At 43.9% G+C, this 24,781-nt stretch overlaps 2 protein-coding genes across 4 annotated transcripts in view; both read left to right on the top strand.

Moving 5' to 3' along the window:
• Window positions 1-63: 63 nt before the first annotated feature.
• NSDHL (NAD(P) dependent steroid dehydrogenase-like) lies at window positions 64-12,552 on the top strand. The gene is made up of 8 exons (XM_040614708.1): window positions 64-111; window positions 1,908-1,951; window positions 4,343-4,504; window positions 5,452-5,598; window positions 6,962-7,090; window positions 9,028-9,170; window positions 10,702-10,804; window positions 11,507-12,552. Exons 2-8 carry the CDS (start codon window positions 1,931-1,933, stop codon window positions 11,840-11,842), a joined length of 1,041 nt encoding a protein of 346 aa, XP_040470642.1. The 5' UTR covers window positions 64-111; window positions 1,908-1,930; the 3' UTR covers window positions 11,843-12,552.
• A 9,683-nt stretch (window positions 12,553-22,235) lies between these two features.
• ZNF185 (zinc finger protein 185 with LIM domain) overlaps window positions 22,236-24,781 on the top strand; it is a 49,857-nt gene continuing 47,311 nt past the window's right edge. For all 3 annotated transcript variants that reach the window (XM_040614819.1, XM_040614820.1, XM_040614817.1), the window contains exon 1: window positions 22,236-22,349. The gene's annotated coding sequence lies outside the window, so the exon portion shown is untranslated. The remainder of the gene's footprint in view (window positions 22,350-24,781) is intronic.

The raw sequence follows: 24,781 nt of genomic DNA, 5'->3' as shown, positions 1-24,781 counted from the left end.
TGGGCGGGGCCTGCTGGAAGCGGCCGCGCTGATTGGTGGGCTGGAGGCTCGTGCAGGAGCCAGGGGCGGAGCCGGGCCGGGCTGAGGGGTGCAGAGGGCGCAGCCTCTGAGGTGAGCGGGCAGGGTGAGGGGTTGAGTGCTGTGAGGGCGGTTATGGGGGCTGTGGGGACAGCCTGGAGGCAGCAAGGCCTGCAGGGCTGTGGGGGTGGCTGAAGGAGGGTGTGGGCGGTGTGCGGGGAGGGAAGCTGGGGAGCGGGGAGGGAAGCTGGGGAGCGGGGAGGGAAGCTGGGGAGCGGGGAGGGAAGCTGGGGAGCGGGGAGGGAAGCTGGGGGCTGTGAAGAGACCTGGGGCGTGGGGAGGGCCATGGGGGCTGTGGGGGGCAGGCTGGAGGCAGCGGGGCCTGGAGGGCTGAGGTGGGTTCTGCGGTGCGCAGGGGGAGGCTGCGGGCCTGTGAGGAGGGCTGGGGTGTGGAGGGGTGAGGGGGTTGGGTGGAGGTTGGGGCAGTGTGAGGAGATGTGGGGTAGAGGCTGGGGTGGGTGGGGTGGGCAGCTGGGGTCTGAGGTGCTGGGGGGAGGGGAGGCCATAGAGGGGTGTGAGGAAAGCTGGGAGTGGGAGAAGGGTGGGGGGAACCAAAAGAGCTGGAGGGAAACTGGTGATGGGACTGTTAATAAATTACATTTTGGAGAGGGATAGGGCCTGTGTTAAGGGATATGTAGGGGTAGAAGAAGGAGCAACAGGAGGGTGGATCACCCTGTGTCCATTATTTCTAACCAGCTTGGTGTTCCTGGCTGGACAGGCACCAATCCTGCTTTTTTTTTTTGGGGGGGGGGGGCTTTTTGTTTGCTATTTCGAAGAGCTTTTCAGAAAAATAAAAACTGATGAGTGCTAAATTGTGTAACCTGCAGAGTGAGCGAGTCCAACATATGTATTTGCTTGTGTGAGGCATGGTACTGTGGTAGTTTTATAGCAACATCGGTGTTTCTGGATCTCATCCAGTTGTGTTGGCACTACTGTTCATGAAGTGAGATGGGTCAGAGAGCTGCTCTGGCTGAAAACCAACCCAGGCAGAAAATGATTAATTTCTAGCTGGTCATAGCTTTCATCCATCTCAGCGCACATATAGTAGGAGGTAGTGGGAAGCATTCACTAGGAATAAGGAGAATCACATACTCTCTAACACAGTATTTTATCATAGTGATGGTTTAAAGTGACCATAAAGCCATCAGAAGTCTTTGTGTGCAGCTTTTGATGTTGAAAACAGATCTGATAGGCATGTTGTCTTCTCACCTTTCAGTTGTACTCCATGCAGTAGGGTTCCAGCTGAATTGGGAATTTTGTTTGCTCCTGCTGGGAGGAGGAGCGTATTTTAATGAAACTGGTGGCATCAACAGCCTGTGATGTGAAAAACACTGCCTCCCCTCTCTTTGCTGATGGGCACCAAGTTTGTGCGGGTGTTTCTCCTATGCTGTGTCAGCTGCTGTGGAACAGGTGGACATGGTGCAGCTGAATTGCTTGAACTTCAGTTTTATTTTGTTGCTCCTAACACACTTGAGCAACTGTATTTTTGAAGAGGACATTTGCAGAACTTGCAATTGTATTCATGTTATTTGGAGTGTAAATATTCAGACTTAAAGGAAGTGCATAAAGCTAATATTAGCTAGAATAAGATGATGCCTTTGTTATCAAGGGTATTTTGTTATATTAAAGTTATGTCTTTGAGAAAGCTATTTGATGTTACTGTTACTCTTGTGCTGCTTATTCGGTTCAGCAGGGCAGGCAGAATTAGCTCACTTTTCATGCTTCTGCTTTAGCATAATGGCTTCAAACCTTGACTTCTATAACTAAAAATGTGGTTTAAAAAGTATTTTTTTTTGTGAATAAAATAATATTCTTTTTAAATGAATCAGGTTGATAGTGAATCATCTGAGAAATGGCCACACGCCTCAGATCGGTAAGTTGAGGGCTTAAATGGTGTTTTATGAAGATTTGTCTTGCAGAAACCTATTTTCATAGATACTTCTGAACATTACTAGGGAAGGCATGAGACTGTTCCTGCATTAATACTAACTCTAGAGATATTATTGGAGGAAATGTGATTTTCCAAGGAATAATTTGCTGCTGTTCTGGAGAGATCCAGGAATGCTCCAGCCCCTGCAAGAGAACCAGTGGTTTTGTCAATGCTGCCAGATCAATTGGTCTGGAGTTTTAGTTACTCCAGGATGATTTCTACGTGGCACATAACATTATTCCATGTTGTAGTGCAAATAAAGTCCCAGCGGGGGTTCCTGATATCTACTAGACCATTGTAACCTCTTATTATGATGACTGCATTGAATACAGGAGGTTAGAATATTGAAAAAGTAACATCTTGCTTAGCTCAGGTGTTCGGACATTACTCTTAGGAATACAGTTTATTAAGCTCTTCCTTTAAGTTACCTGTGGTTCTTGTTTACAGAGAAATTTCTACCTTCTGAACTATTTTCTCGTTAATTCTTATGAAGCTAATGGAAGACCAGTGAATCTCAGGTATTTAGGAAATAAAGAAATAAAAAATAAGGTAGTGTCATGGTAGAGAGTATGAACAAGTTGTTGTGTCTTCACAGCACTAGACAGGTGGTAATTCATATCCTAAAATCAATATAATTATGGATAGCCTGGCTTGTTACCAGCGTGTTTTAAAACAGCTGATGAATCCAGGTGCAGCACTGCTGGCTGAGTTACACCGATTCTGGTGATTTAGTTGGTTCATTTAGTACTTTCCCAAGAGATGTGTGCACTAGATTGTATTGTATATTATAAATGTGCACTAGTGAGTATTTAAATATTCTGCTTCTCATCACCAGTTAGAATACTGTCCATATACTTTGGAAAACTATCATACAGAAAAACCTGGACTGTCTCATCTGTGCTGGTAGAAAATGACACTGGTATTTGGAGCCAGGCAGAGGGCGTCATTCTACCACTGTAAACCCGGTTCAGCACATCTAAGTACGGTGTGCAGTTCGGGTGCTTTTGTTTTCTGAGGAATGCACTGGAATCAGAATGGTTTGGGTTGGAAGGGACCTTAATGAGAAAGGGTACAGGGGAATGAAAGTAAAAATATCGATGGAACGGAGCGACTGCCTTTTGAGGAGAAGCTGAAAAAGCTAGACACATCGACAGGGAGAGGACACCCCAGCGGGGAGGGGTGGGACTCAGTTTAGAGAATCTGGAAGCTAATGTGTAAAGCAAATGCAAAACTGTTGTAGTGAGCTACAGAGAGTCCTTAGGCTCACATATTCGATATCGTCTGTTTTCTTGCAGCTGTCAAAACCAGAGACCACTGGGCCAACCTGTTAGAACTTTTATTTTTAATTACTTTAATCAGACTGTACTTTGCATGCACCATTCTAAGTAACTGGTTATGCTTTAATGTAACTGAGCAACTACAGTGAACTGTTCTAATTTCTGTTGTGGATAATTGACACTTTGCAGTAGAACCTTTGTTTTGGGATGTAGTGCTTAGAAACTCCTGAACAATTGTAATCTTTGTGTGGTTTCACTGCGTTAAAATTCCCTTCAGCTTGATAGTATAACGGCAGAGGTGGGGTTTTGTGTAGCAACAATAAGCATAAAATTTATTTTCAACAAGGACAGAGCATTCTCTGTACAAAAGCTTCCTCAGAGCCATTGCTTATGTGTTCCGTGTTGGTGATAAGGCCTTCAGTATGTCCAGTTAGACAAGTGACCAGACCACAATCTGGGAGTGACTCTAGACGTATATTTTTTAAAAGATTAAAAAAAGAAAGAATGAACTAATGACTGACTAAAATGGGTAATCCTTGCCTTTACCCAGTTGCTTTCCTGGCCTGGAGAAGCCCGGGTTTCACATGCTTTGAAAATGGTTTTGCCCTTGCCAGCAGTGACAGTTTTAGTATTCTGAATTATCTGTGCCATGTGGCTGAAGCAAATTCTGTTTGCTTTACTGTCAGGGAGAAGTTTGTGGGAGCCAGTCCTTTTTTTTTAATTTTTTAATATTTTTTTCTCCCCTTCCTTTTTTTCTCTTCGTTTTTTTTTTTTTTCCTCTGCTATGTGAGCCACTTGGCAAGACTCTGCCTCATAACCAAAATACAAACCAGTTTGTAGACCATTAGCATGCTTGAACTTTTAAGATACTGTAATAGCACAGACATATTGAAGAGTGATTTGAGATATGAGTTTAGACTCCTCCAATTAAACTAGCTACTAACTAGTTGTGCAAAATTTCAGTGCATTAAGATCTGGGGAAGGTCAGATCAGCTTGCTTGTGCAGTTGATTGGTATGTGTCTGCTTGCTGAAGTGCTTTTCTCCCCGTCTCTGCAGGCTGGTAGGAAATGCACAGTGATCGGTGGGTCAGGATTCTTAGGCCAGCACATGGTGGAGCAGCTCCTGGAGCAGGGTTACATGGTCAATGTGTTTGATATTCAGAAGAGGTTTGACAATGACCGAGTGCAGTTCTTCCTGGGAGACCTTTGCGACAAAAAGGTACAGACTAACAACAGTATGTGATGTGGGTAGATAGAAAGGATGTCTGATTAAATAAGCGTTTGTTGAAACAGCTTACTGACCCTTGCCTGAAGCACTAAAATACCTGAAGGCATCACACAGGTTGTAAAAGGGTATGTAGATATGCCCCCCAGCGGTCTTGCTGTGAAGTCAATAGCCTAAGTGGTTTTCTGGTGGAAGCCTCATCTAGGAATATACTTGATGTCTGCTTGAACCTGAAAAAGGACAGAACTTATTTCTGTATTGTGATTTGCATTACTGTTATCTTAAATATACAGTGTAATTACAGTCACCATTGGTAATTGCATGTGGGTGCTCTCCTAGCTAACCTCAGCTGCATGAGAACGGCAGAATGCATTATTCCTAACAGTTAAGGCACACTAAGACCTCTTGCCTTAACTCAGTCATGTGTGTGAGCCTTGGCAAAAACATTTGTATGCAACGTGAAGAGACGTCTCCCCACCATTTTAAAGTATCATGTCTGAGCTTTATGACAGTCATCTCAAATGCAGACAGTGCCATGGGGGACTGTTGGCTGTTAAACCTGCTGCTTGCTGAGTTTTCTAACTCTATCTCCAGGTAGCTTTGAGTCTAATACCTGCACTTGAGACTATTGCAAGTAGTTAAGTCTGGATAGCCTCCAGGTCTCAGAAAGTTCCCAGGTTCTTCTCTGGAAAGAAAAGGTGATATAGGGTATTTTTTACCTAGCAAGCAGGAGAGGACATTGACAAGATCCTGGATGTTGATCCTCTTCCAGCTGCTGACCTTTATAGAAGGAATATGACTTGAAATTTAGCAGTTTTGTTTCCATAGGAAATAAAACACAGTTCTTTTTCTTTTCTTTTTTCTTTTTTTTTCTTTTTTTTTTTTCAGAGTAGACACTATTGCTCTTGCTTCATTGCTGTCTCATGTGATGTATCTTCTAGGCTTTGCTCCCAGCTTTACAAGGTGTGTCAGTGGCATTTCATTGTGCATCACCAGCACCTTCAAGTGACAACAGGGAACTGTTTTATAAGGTGAATTTTATGGGAACCAAGGCAGTCATTGAAGCCTGCAAAGAAGCTGGAGTGCAGGTAAGGGTAGAAAAGTACATGGACACTCCAAGGTGGTGGTGTGGCTTTGTAACAATTGCAGCGTGGACCGGTTTCAGTCTAGTTTGATAGAAGGGCAAAGGTCTCTGAGATACTGAATTCCAGGTTCTTCTTTGAAAATTAGTAGAAGAGAGAGGTTCTACTGGTCTCCTGATTAGTGTCTGGTGTAAGCTGAGTCTGTGTTTGCCACAGAAAACCTACATATTGCAATCCTCCTGACTGCAGGAAAAGCATCCATTAAAATTTATCCTACTAGACATCTGGGAATCACCCGCAGGAGAATCATGACGGACAAGTGGATTCTTTCATGCTTTAAGAAGGGGACAGCTCTAAACATAGCTTTTCTCGCAGTGGAAGTATTCATGGCATTTATTACTTATGTGAATTCTTCAACATGTAATGAGAAGGAACACACTTGTGCTGTAATCTGAGTATAATTTGGTTGAGAAAGTCATTTGCCCACAAAAGAAAGAGCCAGAGGAAATGAGGCTGCTGTTCAGGCAGGGTTGTTGGTTTTTTACTCCTGATGTTATTTTGATATCACAAGAATTTTCATTTAAATTCATAGGAAATTTGCAAGCACAATGCATGAGAAGGTCACTTATATATTCTGGGCAGAGATGGTACCTCCAATGCATGCATTTTGTGTATTTAGAATTCAATGATGTCTATCACATGGGACTCCCAGACTCACAGTTTGTTGTTCGTTGAGATTTTTTTCCCTCTTTGTGTAATAAGCTGTTTTAGGAAATGGGCCATGTGATATTTACCTTCAGGCTTTAGTCTGGATTCTGTCAGAACAAGGAGTTAAGTCTTGTTGGAACTTGTTGGATCTAGTCATCTTTCTATTACGATGCAGATCTTATTTAAAACCATGATTCTGATTACTCAAATACATCACTGACTTCCTGTTTTGAATCCACTAGGATATGTTTGTATCCAACAAAACCATCCAAGATACTCTGTCATTATATTGTTATCATCAAGAAGGACAAATATATTTTAAAAACACTAATTGCGTGTTAAATGCTAAAATGTGCCAAGGCAAGTGGACACTGATTTTCCTGGAGAAGTTTTCCCCTTGACTGGCTGCCTTGGATGTTTGTTGAAACGTTTAGTGCTACCTAAAGGAGATTAAAACAATGTGACGAGTCAGTTAAGAGAGTGGGAGTTTTCTTACCTACAGTTTCAGATCGTCTTCTGTTAAACAATGTTCTTCTAGACTTGGTTTATTATCTGTAGAATCTGTTGATTAAACATTATTATTGTCTTTACTCAGCCTTCGTAAATAATGACCTTTTTGTCTTAGGCTTTAAACAACTGTTTTCTTTCACGTCTGTTGCAGAAACTAGTGTTAACTAGCAGTGCCAGTGTAGTTTTTGAGGGCACAGACATAAAAAATGGATCAGAAGACCTCCCTTATGCCAAAAAGCCTATCGACTATTATACAGAGACGAAGATTCTGCAAGAGAAGGTATTTTGTCATCATTTGGTTAACATTGTTGCTTTTGATACTTAAAACTGCCCTTCTAAAAGTAGGGCATGCCCTAGGGGACACAACACTCCTCAAGACTGAACAGATCTCTCTTGTTCTCCAGAATCTCTCTTTCATTAAAAAGAAGTATCTTGTGCAAAGAAAATGTGCACAAAATCACGCATATGTAGCACTGCCTGCCAGAGTTTTCAAAGTACAATTGAAACAGAAAATTCCCTTCTTTTAGATAAATCTGTCTGATTTTAGCCCTTTTATTCTCAGCATGGAGGCTAGTGAGTTGTGGATTCATTTATTCTGTTACAGAGAAGTATGGCAGGTGGCTATTGCTTGTGTATTTTGTAGGTGACCCACGTCCTTTTTTGTAGGCATGCTGATGGGTTGGTCCAGGGGATGCTTTCAGAGCTGCTGCCTGGCAGTCCAAATACATAAGTACTCAGTAACATCTTCCTTGGCTGGTGAGACTCCCAAGTAGTGTATTCATGTAATAAAAAGAGAATAAAATAAAGCTGTGACATAAATTAACAGGGAAGTTGAATGAAACAGTGTGTTACAGTACAGAAGTTCTTTCTAGCAAAAGAATAAAAGAACTGGCAGAGATGTTGCTTTCACTGCAAGAGTCATGTGATAATCCCATTTCTTAACTGATGCAGCTTTGTTTTAAGAGCAGTCGTACAGAATTTTTTTGCCATCTCTGCTCTACTAGAAGACTGTTTCAGAACCCCATTTACCTGATTTGCAGCCTGAAGTTACAGCTGGGATTGTGAACATGTCACTGGGGAAAGAGATGATGAGATGAAGATGTGGACTGAGTTAAGGAGTGTGCCAGCCTATAACATGTTTTGAGCTAATGCTACTGGCGAGATACTGAAAATAATCTTGTTCAAAAAGATATAAACATTTCCCCTGCATTTGAATGACTGCTACTTTGCACATTTGCAGACTACCAGTATCTGTTCTGTTTCAGGTTCTTAATGCTGCAGTATTTGTGGTTTAAATATGGTACAACAATGTTTTAAATCAAAGTGAACAAATGTTTTTTCAAACTTTTTTCAGTGGTTTGCATTTCCTATGCTTTTTGTGCAAGAGGAATTTAGACTTGATTCCATACTGAAGCTGATAGTGTGTCCTCTAAAGCAGAGTCTTAGCCTTTAAGAATTTTTCTTATGTTACTTAAAAAAAACTTTACTGAAAATGCAGCATAAAACCATCTGTTCATTCGCAAGCAGAACCACTTTGCAGTAAAGAGGACTAATAAAGTGGAAGCTTATGAGTAGCAATAAAGTCTAGCCCAATATGCTTGCAATAATGTTTTTGTTTTGGGTGAAATAGTGAAAGTATTCAGTGTTTATTTGGATGTGGTGTTCTTGGATTTTTATTAGAAAATCCAGCAGCTGTTAAAAATTCGTAGAACATGTTGTTTGGCAACTCCCAATAGAATTAAAAATCTTCTCTCCCAATAGAATTAAATCTTCTTCAAAGATGCCTTGCTAAATCTGCTTAGTGCTTGGTGCTGCCAGGAAGATGGGATCACACGCCTTCTGAATGAGATTGAGAAGGCCTGCGATGGAAATCTTCCATCGACTGAGGGGAGAGACAGAGGTTGAATTCATAACGAATTCATGGAATGGAGGAACTTTGAAAGCTCCTCTGGTTTCTGTGGTGTTAAATGAGAGAGATGAAGAGTTCCCTTCCTTTGCCTGTCAATTAATTGTGTTCAATAATGAAAACTGATTTTTGTCTGTTATTCTTGTTATATTAGAGTATATTACAGTAATTACTTCACTGATGGCTTCCCAAGGAGATGGGAGAGCACCAACCCCCTTTAGTGGTCATCTTGGAATATAATACTAAACATTATTTTTCTTCCCAAACTTTCTCCTGATTTGTTGTTTTGTTTGGGTTTTTTTCCACTACAGGAAGTGCTCAGTGCAAATGACCCAGGCAACAATTTCTTCACTACTGCTATTCGTCCCCATGGAATATTTGGTCCTAGAGACCCTCAGCTGGTTCCTATCCTCATCCAAGCAGCTAAGAGTGGCAAAATGAAGTTCATAATTGGGTGAGCAAGGCTCAGTCATTTTATATCTTTTGTTAAAATTGATGCTGAACCTACAAAGCCCTTTTTGGAAGGGCATAATATTAAAACAGTAGTGTTGGTGTGGCATGGGAAAAAAGTACGTTTCTTTAGTTTCTCACTTGTGATCCAGGATTATCTTTTCAAAAATCTTTCTGTCTTAGGGATTCATGCATTCAGATGGTAAGTGTTTGTAATGCAAAAAGAATATCAGTGAGGAAAGCGGGTATAGCTTGAACTGTCTCTGTATTGTCTGAAGAGCTGTCCTTCTGAACGTGAGAGTGCTTGAATTACTTGCTATTCATTTAACTAATACACACTTCTGGTATTGGAGGCTATTGCAATTAAAAAACCTATATGGTAGTGTTTAAATATTTCTGATTGTAAGATCAAACATATTTGCCTTGTTACTGAGCCTTGCAAAGCTTCTAGTGGACTGCTGAAATTTTAGAGCAAGAAACACTTCAAGCTACTATTAAGGATATCTTTATCAATTGTATTATGCTCCTGAAAATAAACACACGTTTTAATATATAATAGATTTTTATTACAGGCAAGGAGCTGGTTTGTGTGTATATGTGCTTGAGGTAGAAGGCAGAAAGGGAATAGGGTTATGGTTATTTTGCTGTTGGGTTTTTGGGGTTTGGGGGGCATTTTTAGTTCTTATTCTTCCTTACTATTCACTTCTGAATTGATCTCAAACTGATCTGAAAAGCAAAGCTCCACAGACTCAGGGTTTCCACTTCATGCAGCTCTGCGTTCTCTTCCAGTGCAAACATGCATTCCTCACTTGAGTTTTCCTATTTTTATACAGACCTGTATGTCCCTTCCAAGAAAGCAAATAAAATGGCTATTCATCCATGAACGTGGGAAATTAAATCTTTCTTTCTCAGAATGTTGGATTGCAGCAATACTGGGTTTATGGCCAAATGAGTGTAGTGGTTTTGTAACAAATCATTTGTTTTAGTGGGACTCTTGAAAGTAATAATGTGGATTAATTTTAATTTTCTGTACCTATGTAGAAATAGATTTAACACAGTGGCTTAAATCTGTTTCAGCTAGGGCTGAAGTTGGCTTTTTGAGGGAGCAAGTTAGAATTTAATGAGCTGAGAAATTAATAATTGAAAGCTTGTCCTTAAGTGATTTTCTTCCTGCTAGTTACTGCTCTTTCTTATTTGTTCTGTTTCTGTGGATCACTGCTGATTGAGACCTGTAGGATCTGCCACACCTTGCAGATTGGTAACTTGGGAGCTTTAAAAATGGTACTGTTCCAGGAATGTAGTCTTTGAGGGCCTTGACAAGAGCTGAGATAATAACAGCCTTTCCTCTTGTCTTCAAAATCATATGTAGCGATGTCATCTCTCTGACAGGATATAGAGCCTGAAGTTGTAGCAGAAGAGAGCAGAAGAGGAAACTTGGGATAAATATATCTTTTGTGAAAGTCCTTTCTTTTGCCACAGCATATTTTCAGCCTAACTTACCTGAGGGCTAAGCTCCCTATTTTTTTTCTCTGCAGGGATGGAAAGAACTTGGTAGATTTCACCTATGTGGAAAATGTGGTCCATGGACACATCCTTGCTGCAGAAAATCTTCAGAAGGACTCTCCCCTGTGTGGGAAGGTAAGGAAGGACCTAGCAAGGGGAGGGGAGTGGGTGTCCCGTAGCTGAACTTCATCTGCAAGCCTTCCTTGACTTCATGTGTCTGCTCTGTAATTCATGCTGGTTTTTGTCTGTACTGTACATCTATCCTGGAGGTGAGTGGAAGTAGCACACACAAATAGGTCATTTTTTTTTTGTGTGGGTATAATGAATGGTTGTCCATCTGGTGACCATTGAGTGCAGCCACGTGAGCTAAGATATATACTTTAACTTCATGCTGTAAAACTCCTTGTGAAAGGAAATCCAGGCAGAATTGTGGGCAGCCAAGATGCATATGTAAGAGACAGTTATTTAGCTCTTATGATAGAGTTCAGAACAGGAGAAACTTTTATTAGATTTTCATGGCACCACGGTGCCCTGGGCATGCACGGTACGTACAGCTAGGATGCTTTAATGTGTTTGTGTTGTGTCATTCAGTTTGACCATTTATGAGTAATCTTAACCTCTGGAGCATGAGAAGTAGCTGGATTTCTTGGCAAAGAAGGGATTCATTGCTTTTCAGACAGAGGTGGTCAGTGCAAAGCAGTATCAAATGAAAATGCATTCTCAGTCAAGTCAGGGATGTCGGTCTGCTCAGCATGAACATGAGATGGGCCATTGCAGAGACAAATTTGTGGAAACCATAATAATTTTACCATCTGGCTTTTTGTCTTCCTCTTTCAGGCATTTCATATCACAAATGATGAACCAGTTCCTTTCTGGACTTTCATGTCCCGTATCTTGACTGGCTTGAACTACGATCCTCCCAAGTACCATATTCCTTATTGGCTGGCATATTACCTGGCCCTATTCCTGTCTCTAGTGCTGTGGCTGCTAAGTCCGCTGGTCACCATCAAGCCCACTTTTACCCCTATGCGGGTAGCGTTAGCTGGAACGTTTCACTACTACAGCTGTGAACGGGCCAAAAGAGACATGGGCTACAAACCAGTGGTGAGCTTGGATGAAGCAATAGACAGGACTCTGCAGAGCTACCCCCACCTACGTCGGGCGAAGGCCTGAGAAATTCTAGCTGGATTTTTTTTTTTCTACTTGATTTTTGTAATTGTTTTGACATCTTAAAATGAACACTGAAGCAAATTTCACTAATTCTGTGGTAATGGGAGCTTACCAAAGTCTCTACTCCTCACCATCGAAACGGTCTTATCTGGGTTTGAAAAAAAAACATGTAGAGGCTGTGCTAATAGCCTTTCTTTGATGTGACTTCTTGTTTTGAAACAACAGCTGAACCCTATGGACGATGAATAAACACCCTGCTGTGCCCTCTTCAATCCCAACCCAGCACATCGGCATTCCTTCGCCTTCTCTCTCCACCCTTGTCCTCTGTTTTGTTGCTCTGGTGATAACAGCCGCCTCTTCTCATAGCTGCAGACTGGTTAATGAAATACTTCTTACAACTGGTTCCTCTCTGTGGTTTGGCATTTTTCTGTACAAGAGCAATGAAAATGAGAGGCTCATGCCAAAAATGAGTTCTGCCACCATCTCTTAAATCATTGAAACTAATCTTGTTGTTCCCTCCGTGACTGGTTGGTGATTTGGCTTCCTACTGAGGCATCAGAGGGGAACCTGACAAAAGGCATGCTAGGCCTCTGTTGTGTGTGGGTTTTTTTGGTTTTTTTTTTTTTTGTAAGGAAGCATGTGCCCTTGTTTCTGCAGGAGCCTATTTCTATTCAAAAATAACCCAAATAAATCAAGAAGAGATGACTTCCTAATTTTGTGTTTCATCTTTGAAAGGGCAGATCCCATCCTGAATATCTCATCATAAACAGGATTTTAATCATTCCCTTTGTGGGGGGAGAAATCTTTGCTGTGGCTGTTGTCAGTCAGCACATACTATTTTACCATAGCTTACTTCTTGCAGGAAGGAGCTACAGTGGTTGGAAGATCCTACTGCACAAAGCTCTCATCTTGTCTGACATGTTATTGTTGGTAATGGGGATTTTTGTTGCTTTGACCACTTAATAGATGAAAAAGAGCTCTTTCCACAAGAAAATGGTTATCATCATACTATGCTCACCATGCTGTTTAGTTTAACATTTATATTAAGTGTACTTTACCCTATAATCCTTGTAAGTGCTTCGGTTTTGTTTTTAAATGAAGAGTTCAAGTTCAGAGTTGGAACTTCCCTCTGTGCCAGTTCCTGGCTCCCCAGAAGTTTTGGTGTTTCAAATTTCAGAAGTATGGGAAGCGCCACATTCAATGAGCCTTAACTCATCTGGGAGCTTGATATGCTGCTAGAATCATGTAGAAATTAGTTTTATTTTAACTTCTAGCTTTTTTCTGGAGAGTTCTATGTTGGGTTGGTTTTTTTCCTGGAAATTTTTATTTGCTGCTTTAACAGCCAGCTTGTTTTACCAACCTTTGCCTTGCTTGATCTTGAAGTAAATACTAGCCAGTTGCTTGGGCCAGTTCATGCAGTTCTGGTTTGCACTGGTCAGCCACCTTGACCTTTTTTTTTAATTACCTTTTTCCCTAGTCTGTAGGGTTAAATATTTAGAGCTTGAATTCTGGAGTGCAATTCTTCAGCAGCCTGTTGTTCAAAAACAAGTCCTGTGGTTCCTAGGATTTCTGGAATCTGCTTGTGTCATCCCACATCCCATTTCAGTGGGAGACAGTTGCTGCTTTCAAAGACCTGAGCTGTGCTAGCCTCAGTGTGATGCATCAATGTGCTGGCAGAAATTCATTGTTGATGGAAAGGCTCTTTCTTGTCTCGCTGTTTCTGTAAGTGTGTACCAGTGCCTCATCAATATAAAAAAAATAAAAATTTTGACATATAAAAAGAACACTCAAATGTTGAAATCATGCCTGGCTGAGAGACATGGCTTTATTTCCTAAGGTGTTGTAAAAGGCCAGGCATCTCACCAGCTTTAAGCAGTGAGGGAGGACTGGAGTGTTTGTTCCTGTATTTTTTTGTAATGTAGTCGACTGACACTAAACTTGAAGCTTGTTACTGGAAGAATGGCCTTTTGTGAAAATGGGAAATTCAGATGCACCTCTGCTATGTGCAGTAGAGGTAGCCGCTAAACCCAAGTGGGCAAGCACAGAAAGCCCTGAGGGACAGCAGGTTCTAGTTCAAATGCAGTGCTGCACAGAAAGGCTGGTACTGCTTTTGGGACTCGTGGTGCAGCGTAGCAGAGAACCAGCTCCTCATCTGTGAAGCCGGGATAATGCTGCCCTCGCACAGGTGGTGCTGAGAGAATAGGGTTGTACTGAAGTGAAAGGAGCGAGCGCTATGGTTACTTGAAGTCAAATGTAAAAATAGGTAAAAGCACGTTTTGGCCTGTAGATGGCATTTCCCAGCTAGATCTGCCACGCAGCTGCAGTCGGTCCCAAAACTGCTGTCACTCAGTCCTTGGACCCAGTTCCAGTGGAGGGTTACTCATCTCCTGTGCCTTTGGAGCACTGTCAAGGTAAGAGGTGAAGGTAACAACCAGAAGGTGCTACAGAAACAAGAGGCACTGGAAGTTCAAGTCTGCTGGGTAAAAAGCAGCAGGCAATATGGTTTCCCTCACGTGTCTGGCTAATACAAGAAAGGTAAACCAGAGGTTTGCTTGAATGGGGGCGAGCAGTTTCCCAGAGCCGGGCATGGAAAGAAGCATTGCATCATGCTGGAGTTGGTTTGACTTGGTACTCCCTATATAATTAGGTCAATTCCCAGCATTTCTTCTGGCAGGCTGACTAGCTTCTGTTTTCCAAAACAGAAGTAAACAGGCCCTATTGCTGTGCTGGAGCATGACATTGCTGATGCCTATACCCCTCGCAACAACAGAGGAGAACCCTTGCTTTATCCATAGCCTCTTCTATCCCCGATCCAGCCTCCTCCTCTCAACTAGTTTTCTCATCCTAATAAGCACCTGCATAAGTCCCATCTTGTGTTTTATGGGCAAGCCAATGAGATCCTTCTGTACTTCCCTGCCTGTGATTTGTCATGCTGCCGCTTTACAACCTGTATCTTGTGTGTGTCAGCAAGCGAGCAGGTGGCCACAAAGCAAAATTGCCATTATCAAAATTTCCTTCCAAATACCTAGGGTCAAAGGCAGTTACAATTTGTCGTTCTTAGTAATGCTCACCAGGAGCTGCTAAAGGCTTCAAAGACTCTCCTATGACACTTGTCAAACTTTTTATCTCTCTCGCTTTGCTTTCCTGGCTTCTTGCTGCAGCTCCTAATTTTGCTGACCTGAGACTGTTTTTGGTTTGATAAGCAGTGGAAGAGATAAAGGAGACACCTTCCATTGCTTACGCTAGAGAAAGGAGAGGGAAGGGAAGAGAGAGAGGGATAGAAGTGCTTTTCTTAGTGGAGTTAAGGTAATGACCCCATTTCCCCTCTTTCAGAGAGACTGCAAAGGAGGCACACACACAGGTGGGGTGTTAGAGGCTAAGAAATACTTTTCAGTCTTGGCCTTGGAGGGTGGGAGAAGCTCTTGTCCAGACACACCTCAGTACTAAAAAGGAAAAAGGGTGGCTTTTGTAATTACTTGAAGCAGGTAAGAGGAGCAGTGGATGAAAAGCAGCTCGGAAGTTATCTTGCATGTCCAGTGAGCAAATAGGCATGGAGGCAAACTTAAGTCAGGTCTGAGGTGGATACATAGGAGGTTCCAGGTGGAGGATGGTGTTTGCATTGTGTGAGCATGTGGTTACCTCTGTAGAAGCTCAGTACCTTCAGCAACCTCTAAAAACAGGGATCTGCGATGCATTACAGTGCTCAAACGTAGCCTTTCGTGAAACTGAAAGGGGTGCCTTTTCATTCAGTAGATCCTTCCATATGTTGTTCAAATCTGCTGATACTGGTGGCCACCAAGCGCTAGTGTGAGTTCCCAGACCTTTTAGCACTGCAGAGCCAAACGTGGGCTGGGTTCTGCTCCTTGAGAGAATTGTTTACCAAGTTTCGCTAATGCTTGTGCAAGCCTTTGGAAAGTGCCAGGTCCACAGATGCAAGTGATGGTGCAACTTGGTTCTTATTGTGGGAGAAGGATAGCAACGTGTTTGCCTCGGAGCCCAGAGGAAGCTTGCTGAGCTGGTGATGAGAAATAAATAAGCATCTCCCTACTTGCAACAGAGCATGTTTGAGGTGTTTCTGTTACCTGATTGCACATGCTGTTTTACTGTCTTAGCAATGCCATCAGGCTGGCACTTAGCCACAGCTTCTCTTTTGTCCTGCGTTTGCTGACAAGATCATTTTGTCTCAGTGCTGAGAACTCCTGACCTCCTGTGCAGGTGTGTCTACATGGCCATGGTGAGATTATTGTATTCTAGCACTAAACAGGCAAGGATACATGATTCTGTTCTGCTACCTGCTATTAGGAAGGTGAGGTCTGGCATTTTGGCAGTGCTTTGTAATGACGCCTCATGAAAAACCAGTTTGATTCCCTTGTAACAAATGGGTGTAGTGGTTTTACACCCTTCTACTCATCGCAGCTCTGTTCAAGCCTCTACTGAGGCTTTGGTTTTCTGTCACCTTGGCAAAGGCCGAAAGGATTGATGGGTTAGTCACCTTCCTTCCACCTTCAATGCAAGGATGGGGGCCAGTTAGTTACACATGAGAAAACATTACTGAAAAAAACTAGGAAATGTTCTGATGGAGTCCAGAGTTCTGGAGAGGCGTTGACTAATTTTTCATGACTAGAAAGTACCAGAAAAAATCTTAAGAATATATTGTAGCAGCTGTTCAAACACAAGCTGGACTAGGCAGGAAGGCTGCCTGCCCGGGGCAGAAGTCCACTGCTGTCATAGGAATGACAAGAATTGCTACACTACCCAGTGTAACACCTTGCCATAAAATTGGTTGTCCTGAATTTTGAGAGTTGAGCAGGTTCCTACCTCGCAGACATTACTGTTTCTAAAGGTATGTGTACTGCACTTCTGGAAAAGAACATACTGTAGAGTTACACAAACTGGTTTTAAACAGGCTGTTTCTGGAAGTGGTAGCAGTGTGCCCATGACAGGAGAGTTTGGAGCAGGTTGATTTACCCTAGCAAGAAAAGACTATACAGTGTGGGCATAACGGCAGTTCAGAGCCAGCCCAGCCTGCTAGCCTGGCCGCCTGCGTTGCTAGCTGTGAGCTTTCCTGCGCTTACCTCTGCATGGCAGCTTGTCTGCTGGGATTTGGCTAAGGGATCCCCTCTGGGACAGCTTCTGGACTTCAGGAAATGGAGAGTTCATCTGTCAGAGCGCAGGCAGTATTTAAAGCCTATTACGCTTCCAAGAAAAAACCCCAAACCAGCCCAGCCCCAAACAAGAAAAACTTTGCTTGGAAAGTGTCCAGTTTGCAGCTCAGTCCTCAGTTTTTCTGTTTTGATTTCTTGAATGCAAGTGCCCTTCACACCACATTCTCTCCTGGATAGTTGTTTTACACTATGGTCAAGTCACTTCTGTTTCTCTCTCCTCCCCACCCCACCCCCCAACAGTCTGAGTCCTTTAAATCTTTTGCTGTTCGGCGTTCTCTCCAGCCTTTGAGTGGTTTCTGTGGCTGCAGCTTCCTTGTGTGATGTAATTCTCATGTCTTGCTGATCCCAAGTGATCTGCTTTGCAGTGCATCAAGAATTTAAGCAAGGCAGATAAACAGCAGTATAACAAGCATCGACCAGTGCTGACTGTGAAACATCTTTGAGAGGTGCTTGTGCTCTTCTTGTAAAGCAGATTCAGGGAGAAACCATTTCCTGGTAAAGCCAGATACTCCAGGCTGAAATTTTACCTGCAGCTTTTACAGAAAAATAATGTTTTCTAACTGGAGATGGGGGGAAAGAAGTTGCTTTTGACCTGCTCCTCTCTCCTCCCCTGCTGCAGGAGTGTGTCCGTGTCCCTGGAGAAGGTTGTGGTGGTGTAACAGTGGCAGGGCATTCCTCCTACTTTGGGCCTGGCTGGCTTCTCTGGCACACCTGGATGGCAGCATTAACTGCACCTTTGGATCATGGCTGAGGAAGGAGTCCAGTTCTGCAGCAGGGGTGGGTGCGTGGGTGGGTGGGGGTTCAAGCCAGACCCTCTTGGTTTTAACCTGCTACACAGGCAAGAATACCCCTCTTGGATTCTGCTCCTGGACTGAAGATAAGGGACTTGTTGTTGACTTCAGTACAGTACATGCAGGGTTTGCTCCAGAGGTACACAGGTTAACTGTGCTGTTTCCAGATGAAGGCTGCTCTTGCCAGTGAGACTGATTTTGGTGGCTTTTTCCTAAAGCATCCTGAATTTGTTAATATTTAACCCGTAGCTGGTAGCTTGGAAAAGCAGCTACTTCTTGCAGTGGTAGGAGTTAGAGTTTTGCTAGCTTCAGAGTAGTATCAGACCATAGCTGTTGCTGTATACATTAGCAAAAAAGACCCAATTTCACTCCTCCTACACACATATGTGCGCGCGCACACACACACAGAGCGTATTAGATGGATTCCTAACATAAATCTGGAGTCTTAATCCCCAAGCCTCTTCTAGAGGCTGGGGAGATGATGCTTCTTATCTGATTGTCTCAGTTAAGTGCCTTAGTGTGAAGTAAATTGACTCTGCAGTCTTACTGGACATAGCCTCTTGTCTGGAGGGACCTGATGGTGCTGCATTTCAGTGGCCCTGTGCTGTGGTGTTCTTCAAGATGTCACACAGGCCTGCCACTTGCTGGCAAAAAACCTTCTGCCTCTGGCCACTGCTATGATTTTGAAATGCCGTGTCATTAGAAACTGAATATGCTCCTGTAATTATGAGGAAGAAAAACACCCATCAGGGATTCTGTGCCTGCTGGTGTGAGTGACATCCAGCTATACTTTGGGAAGAGTGGTTTATCTAAGAGCTTAATTGGGATAAAACCACAGAGACTTGTTTGGGACTGATTATGCCTAACTGTTCAACCCGCTGAGCACCATAGATGTACTTACTGAGCTTTGTTTGCAGAACGGGAGTCTTATGAACTGTAGTGACCTGACAGCCCTGGAAATCTCCAATTCAAGATAAGTTGTCTGCATGGCTGGCCATGGCTATTTCAACTGAACAAAGAGTATGAAAAGCCTTTTTTTGGGGGGGGGCGGGGAGAAATGTGTTCCTATCCTACTGCCCTTACTGGGAAACAAAAGACAAAGATGTGTTTTACATTAGTATACTTGTATACTAACGTGTGTGTGTATGTATATATGTATATATGTATATATACACTACGTTTCCTGTGATATCTAATGGGTCTGGCCCTTTGTTGTTGTCCTAGTCCGTGTGAGAAAGATAGAAGGCCCCTTTCCATCTTCTAGTCCTGGAAAACAAGTGTTCGTGAGAATTCCTTCTTCCCAGACTTTTTAAAGTGTGCTTTATCTTTCTTCCTTCTTTAATAGGGAAACCTACTCCCTTAGAGGTCCGTGATGTTCATACTGTCCTTGGAGCATCTCCTTCTCTGCTCCTCTTCAACCACAGCCATGGCTAGGAGAGTTTCCCTGCTTTACTCTTCCTGCAGAAAGTGGTGTTTGGCAGCCATGTGCTAAATGGTGATGAGAGTGCAGTGTTTTAGTGGCATGATGCTGCCCTTGGTGATCCTCCTGTGCAGACCTCGAGTCTCTGAAATGCACAAGCTTGACTTCCCTTGCAGTTATATTACGGCAAATGAAAGCAGCTCCCCTGAAGTGAAGGGCTGCACTGCTTCAAAACAAATGAGAGAGACCTAACTGGAGCTGCGGGGTAGGTCTCAGGGTTAATTGCAATGATAAGCTGGTACTTTTCAGACAAGGTACTAGCTGAAGCACAGGCATTGCCACAGTGGAGCAAAGTGCTTGCAGAACACATGGGTACCTCAGCACTGGAGGGGCCCTGCACCGAAGGGGAAGAAGCTGTGTGTTGCTGCTGTTCACAAGTGAATCATGGCTTCTTAAATAAAATGAAACCACACCCCACTGAAATGGGAAATTAGCTGAAAGCAGAATAAAATCCCTTTTATTCTGATGTGGGCATGTGTAGCAGTTGTAGCAGTATCATAGTTCTTCTTTGGCTTTCCCAGACATCCTTAACTCTCCTTTTGCTTCACTCCCAAGAAGCTGTATATGGCCAGTGTGATGTACAGCAGTGAGTAGGCAAGTATTCTGCACTCAACAGGTGTGCTGTGCAACAGCCGTACATCTCAAATGTGTTAGCCGGCAGCTAAAATTAGGTAGTAGCATTTGCACCAGAAAACCATGGCTATGTTAACTGAAATAAAGTGTCTCCTCCCTTTGTCCCTTCTCTCAGGAGCATCGCTGCAGGATTAGCAGTGTGGAGAACCCTCTGTGGGACTGATGCGGATTTCAGACTGGAGTAGCAAGGGAGCTGACTCCGGAAATGGACAAAGGCTGTTTAAGGTCAGTGCTGAGTCAGTGGGGCTTTGGGTGGCATCAGGAGGTTCAATGTGGAGGCTGGAAACTGAGGACACTTCAGAGAGTTGAGTTTGACAGAGGTTGAATCATTTGACAGTTCATGTTGTGGAGGAGAAGCATTTTGCATGGCATTTCTCCGTGTCTCACTAGGCTATGTGCTGCACAGCGTGTCTTTCACTGATGGCTTGTGCACCCAAGTTGTGTTGGAGCTGCCAGCTTGGAAATACATTCTCTGCTGTTCTACCTTGCCACCACACCCCTGGCTTTAAGGCCTGTCTTTGGAAGTTTTGTACATGTGCTTGGACCTGTATTTTCAAGCAAATAACAAAATGTTACTTAATACTGCACCTGTCTCCTCTTAGTTAATTAGAAAAGCAATTCTTTGCTGTGTTCCGTTCTTCTGAGGAAGAGAGCAATGCTGGTAGACAACTATTATTTTAGCCTGTTCAGAATAGTTGCCTGCATCTAGTAAAACCACACTCAGCTTCTGTGTGTATTGTTTCAGGATATCCTTATCCATTTCTTTTGGTGTTTAATATTAAGGTCCTCATAATAGGTGCTGCTAGCCCTTTTTTTTTTTTTTTAACATTCATTGTGAAACAGTGTGTTCACACTGGGGGGAAAGGCATAGTCCTTAGACCCTGGGGTCCCTTCTGCTTGCTTGGCAGAGGACCTATTGTACCCAAAAGGCTGGCCAGGCTGTTAGTCACTATTATTTCAGGAAGAAACCTGAACGAACCTTCAGCAAACAGTGGGATGACTCAGAGGTTACTGAAAATAAGGCTGCATTGTCAGCTGGAACCCTGGAGCAGAGGATGCTTTACTGATGTAGGGTCTGGGCTGTGTTTCAAACAGCCCACTTTAAACATCCTAAATTTTCCTGAGTTGGACACCTCCCTGTGCCCACTCTGAGCTCAGGGTGTGGCTTTGTGAATATTACATCTTCTCTCCTGTGCTTATCTCAGCTGGGATCACCAGCAGCCTCTAGGGAAGAAAGCTCAGCTGAGCCTGCGCAGCAGTTGGCATTGCAGCATGAGTAGATCAGAGAGAAAGATCTGGGATTGGAGTAACAACGTTGACATCAGGGCTTTTCAGACATTATCTTCCTTGTGCTGCTGGGAGCCAGGGATGGGTTATTAGTGCTGTTATAGCACATCCCAGCCCAGCCTGCTTGTGGTTTGCCCACCACCTCACAGCAGATCTATCAGAGGGCTGCAAGGAGACCACAGGAGCACTTCTCTCCAGCAACTCATATACTACAGACTCGGCATTACTTCTAATTGCTTCACAGGGGCGGCAGAAAGCGTGTGCTAGTGGGTACAGAAGTGGGGAGTAGTCCTGACAGATGCTTGGCTGGGGCTTCATCACCTTCTTCTTACCAGCCCATGACAGTCCTCGGCTGAAGCCCTGGCTCTCAGCAGTGCTCTGAACTCATGTCCCCAGCCACCGGTCTTTAGGAGTTGGCAGAAAGTGCATCCATGGGTCTCGCAGTGCCCATTCAGACTCACCAAGCTGGGCCTCAGGGATCTTACAGTGACCACAGCAGTTAGAAGGGGAAATAAACTGAAGAAGAGCAAAGTACCTGGCAATTTCCTCTGTAGTGAATAGTGATAATCATAGCTGCACACCTTATTTAAATAGTTAAAGTAGACAATCGCTATTGAGTGCTAATTACAGTGCCAGTCCCTGATGCTACCTGGGTACCACAGCTGTAAGCAGCTCTGAAATTCAAGGGCTTTCTGGTACCTGCATAGCAGTGGGGTGCCTGCTCCCCTTTCCTGCTGGGCAAGCAAGCCTGGCAGTGCTTGGCCTGAGAAGTTTGGGGGGGTGGGGGCTACTCTCTGCTGTCCCAGTGCAGCAGAGGGCTGGGGAACATGGCATTTGCTGGAGAATGCAAAGAATGTAAAGGAGAGCTTACAGGGAGGGGAGACCATGGCGACTGAATGGAGAAACCTGTTTGATTCCCCTGAAGGGCAAAACACACCCAAGTCTCCTCCTCAAAACAAGGCTTGGCTTCCAGGAGCCAGCCCTCTCGGTCCGCCCAGCAGGTGAGCGCTCGGCTTCACCCACAGCTGCCTTCGCTGCCGGGGAGGGTCGGGGAGAGCCGCTGCGCCCTTGAGGGCAGCAGTGCCTAGAGGTTGCGTGCAGCCTGCTCCGCATCGGCCTTGCTAGGGGAAGGCACAGCTGAGGAGCCTCTGCAGGTAGGGCTGGGCAGGGAGGCTGGTCCTGGGCGCTGCAGAGGACAGCTCTCCGCCGGGTTTCACCTGCTGTCTGCCTGGGGAGGAGGAAAAGGAGGGCAAGGAGGGCTGTCCTTTCCTGACCGGCTGGTGCGGGGATCTGCTGGGGGTGAGGGAGGCTTGAACCGATACCTTAAATCCTCCTCCTGCATGGGGAAATGAAGTTTCTCCATTGTGTTCTGGACCAAAGTGTGCATCTAAAATGGTTCATGAGTACTGCAGGGATGGTGTTAGTACAAGTACACAAATGAGGCAGAAGAGGGGAGGTTTGGGTATGGGTCTCTGTTGCTTACCCCATCTGATCACTGAATTCCCTTCCTGCCCATTGCCCCTCATCTCTCCCAAATCTGTCCCCCTCTTAATTTACTACATAGAGCAGGGGGCATGGCAGTGAGCTAACTGGGGAGAAGTCTGTGCGTGGGTAGGAGTGAGCAGGATCTGGACAATATGGGTAAAATTTGAGCCTGTGTCCCTTGACAGCCTCTCAGGAGGTTTTGGGTAAGCCGCATCACTTTCTGCCTCTCCAGTCCCACCTCCTCAGGACTCATGCGGGATGGAGAAGGCTGCAGACAGGGATTTTTCACTCTCTCCTGCTCCGCCTTGTTTTGTTTCTCTCTGAATTAGTATGAAATCAGCACCCTGGAAAGGAGTGGTAAAGCTGGTACAGAGGAGGTGAGCACCTCCCTCAGTCTTTGCTTCATCCTACCACCAAGCTTGGCGAATGCCTTCTCCATTTGTTTCCCCATCTCCACCCCTCTGCTTGGCCCTTGACTGCTCCAGAACAAATCCATAACAGGAACATGAGCTGGATTCAGCTGGGCAGGTTGCTCCGCTGCAAGCTGGGGAGCAGAGATGTCCTCCCTCATCAGATTGATCAGGACTTTGTATTTAGGCTAGTTTATTTTATTCATCCAGTCAAAGAAACAGCATTAAATTTGTTCCCCAAAATTTATCATGTTTTAATTGGAAGTCATAATTTTCCATAATTTCCAGATGACGGATTTTAGTTTTCTTTTACAAAAATGTAGGTTTTTTTCTTGGTAGAAGTTTGTACCTTCTCTGTGATGTCATGAAGCTTCAATGGGATTTTCTGTCCTGCTCTGTTTGTGGGTCTGATTCAAATGCAAAGCTCTGCCTTTGAAAGGAAAACAAACTTTTCATTCCTTCTTGCTTTTCATCTTTATACATCAAGGCTTAAGGTCAATGGCATGTGGGTGCGGTAAACATCATTATCCTTCTTCCTCTTCAAATACAGAAATTAGTTGAGCAATTAGGAATTAATGCCTTGTAATTAGACTAATGAAACTATATACCTAATATGGTGAAAAATGATCTAGTAATTTTTGGCAATAACAGCAGCGAGGTTTTGTGTTTGGGGGTGGTCATACTGTGTAGGTTTGTACAGCTCCTAGCACAACAGGAGCCCCAAGATAGTCTCTTGGGATACACAGGTTTGTGTGCTGCTCTAATTAAGTTTATGCCACACTTCCCTGACTTCAATAGCTGACATCTTTGCCAACTTCATCTGGTCAGAATGATTTTTTTTTATTATTTTTTTTTTTTTTTAGTTTTGTGGTGTATGTGGTTGCAAGTGAATTAAAAGAAATTATAATTGTGCATTTGCAGCTTCACAACTGTTGTCTTGGACACGGCTGAAACATGTCTGCATTGCTCACGTTAATGAATTCTGTGCAGGCTTCCCCATGGCAATTGCAAGTTTTCATCTCTCTTTTCCCCGTGCTCGGGAAAGAAGAGGTATTAGCTGTCCTCAGGCAGCAGTGACCAAGTTCCTGAGAAACTGTGGTGCTGGGCTGAGGCTCTTCGTAGAGATCCTGCACAGCCAGTCAGGCTCTTCTGGAGCTGCAAGTGCTTGATGCTTCTGTGGTTTGTATTCAGGGTCGTGTTGGCCACCCTGAAAAGGGTGGGTGCACAGTTTGATGACCATGATGCAGTTTAAATTATTTGGCTAGTGTCATGGAAGAACTGTGGCAGAGGCATAACATGTCACTTGCAGTGGAGTAACCATGCATCCTCTCCAGCTGACACCTGACTTGTCAAACACCCCCAGCAGTGGTTCCTGGGGAAAAGAGCCTCCTCTTGTAGCCTGGCCTCTCCTTAGAGCATGTCTGCATGCACCGAGCAAGGTAGTGATGAGCTTTTGTATTGCGTGAGCCTAGAAGGGTTGATTTAAGGTTGCTTGGACTGCTTCAACTATTGCATTCCTAATCATTTGCAAGCTTGACTTCAGAAATCTCCTGGTGTTTCTTAAATATCACCAAGTGTATATGTGATGGTATCAGTGTGAAATAGTCACTGTGTGGAAAAAGGAAGCATGAAAAGCTGGTCCTTCGGAGAAGCTAAGCATTGTCCAAAACATGAGGACTCTCACCCTGCCT

Source organism: Falco naumanni, chromosome 14 (genome assembly GCF_017639655.2).
Source record: "Falco naumanni isolate bFalNau1 chromosome 14, bFalNau1.pat, whole genome shotgun sequence".
NCBI lineage: Eukaryota > Metazoa > Chordata > Aves > Falconiformes > Falconidae > Falco > Falco naumanni.
This window is presented reverse-complemented; position numbering and strand designations above follow the sequence as displayed.

Excerpts from the sequence above, each read along its gene's own strand:
- NSDHL (XM_040614708.1), top strand. The coding sequence starts at position 1,931 with ATGGCCACACGCCTCAGATCG. Across the intron at positions 7,091-9,027 it reads CGAAGATTCTGCAAGAGAAG|GAAGTGCTCAGTGCAAATGA; the intron begins GTATTTTGTCAT and ends TTTCCACTACAG. Across the intron at positions 10,805-11,506 it reads ACTCTCCCCTGTGTGGGAAG|GCATTTCATATCACAAATGA; the intron begins GTAAGGAAGGAC and ends TTCCTCTTTCAG.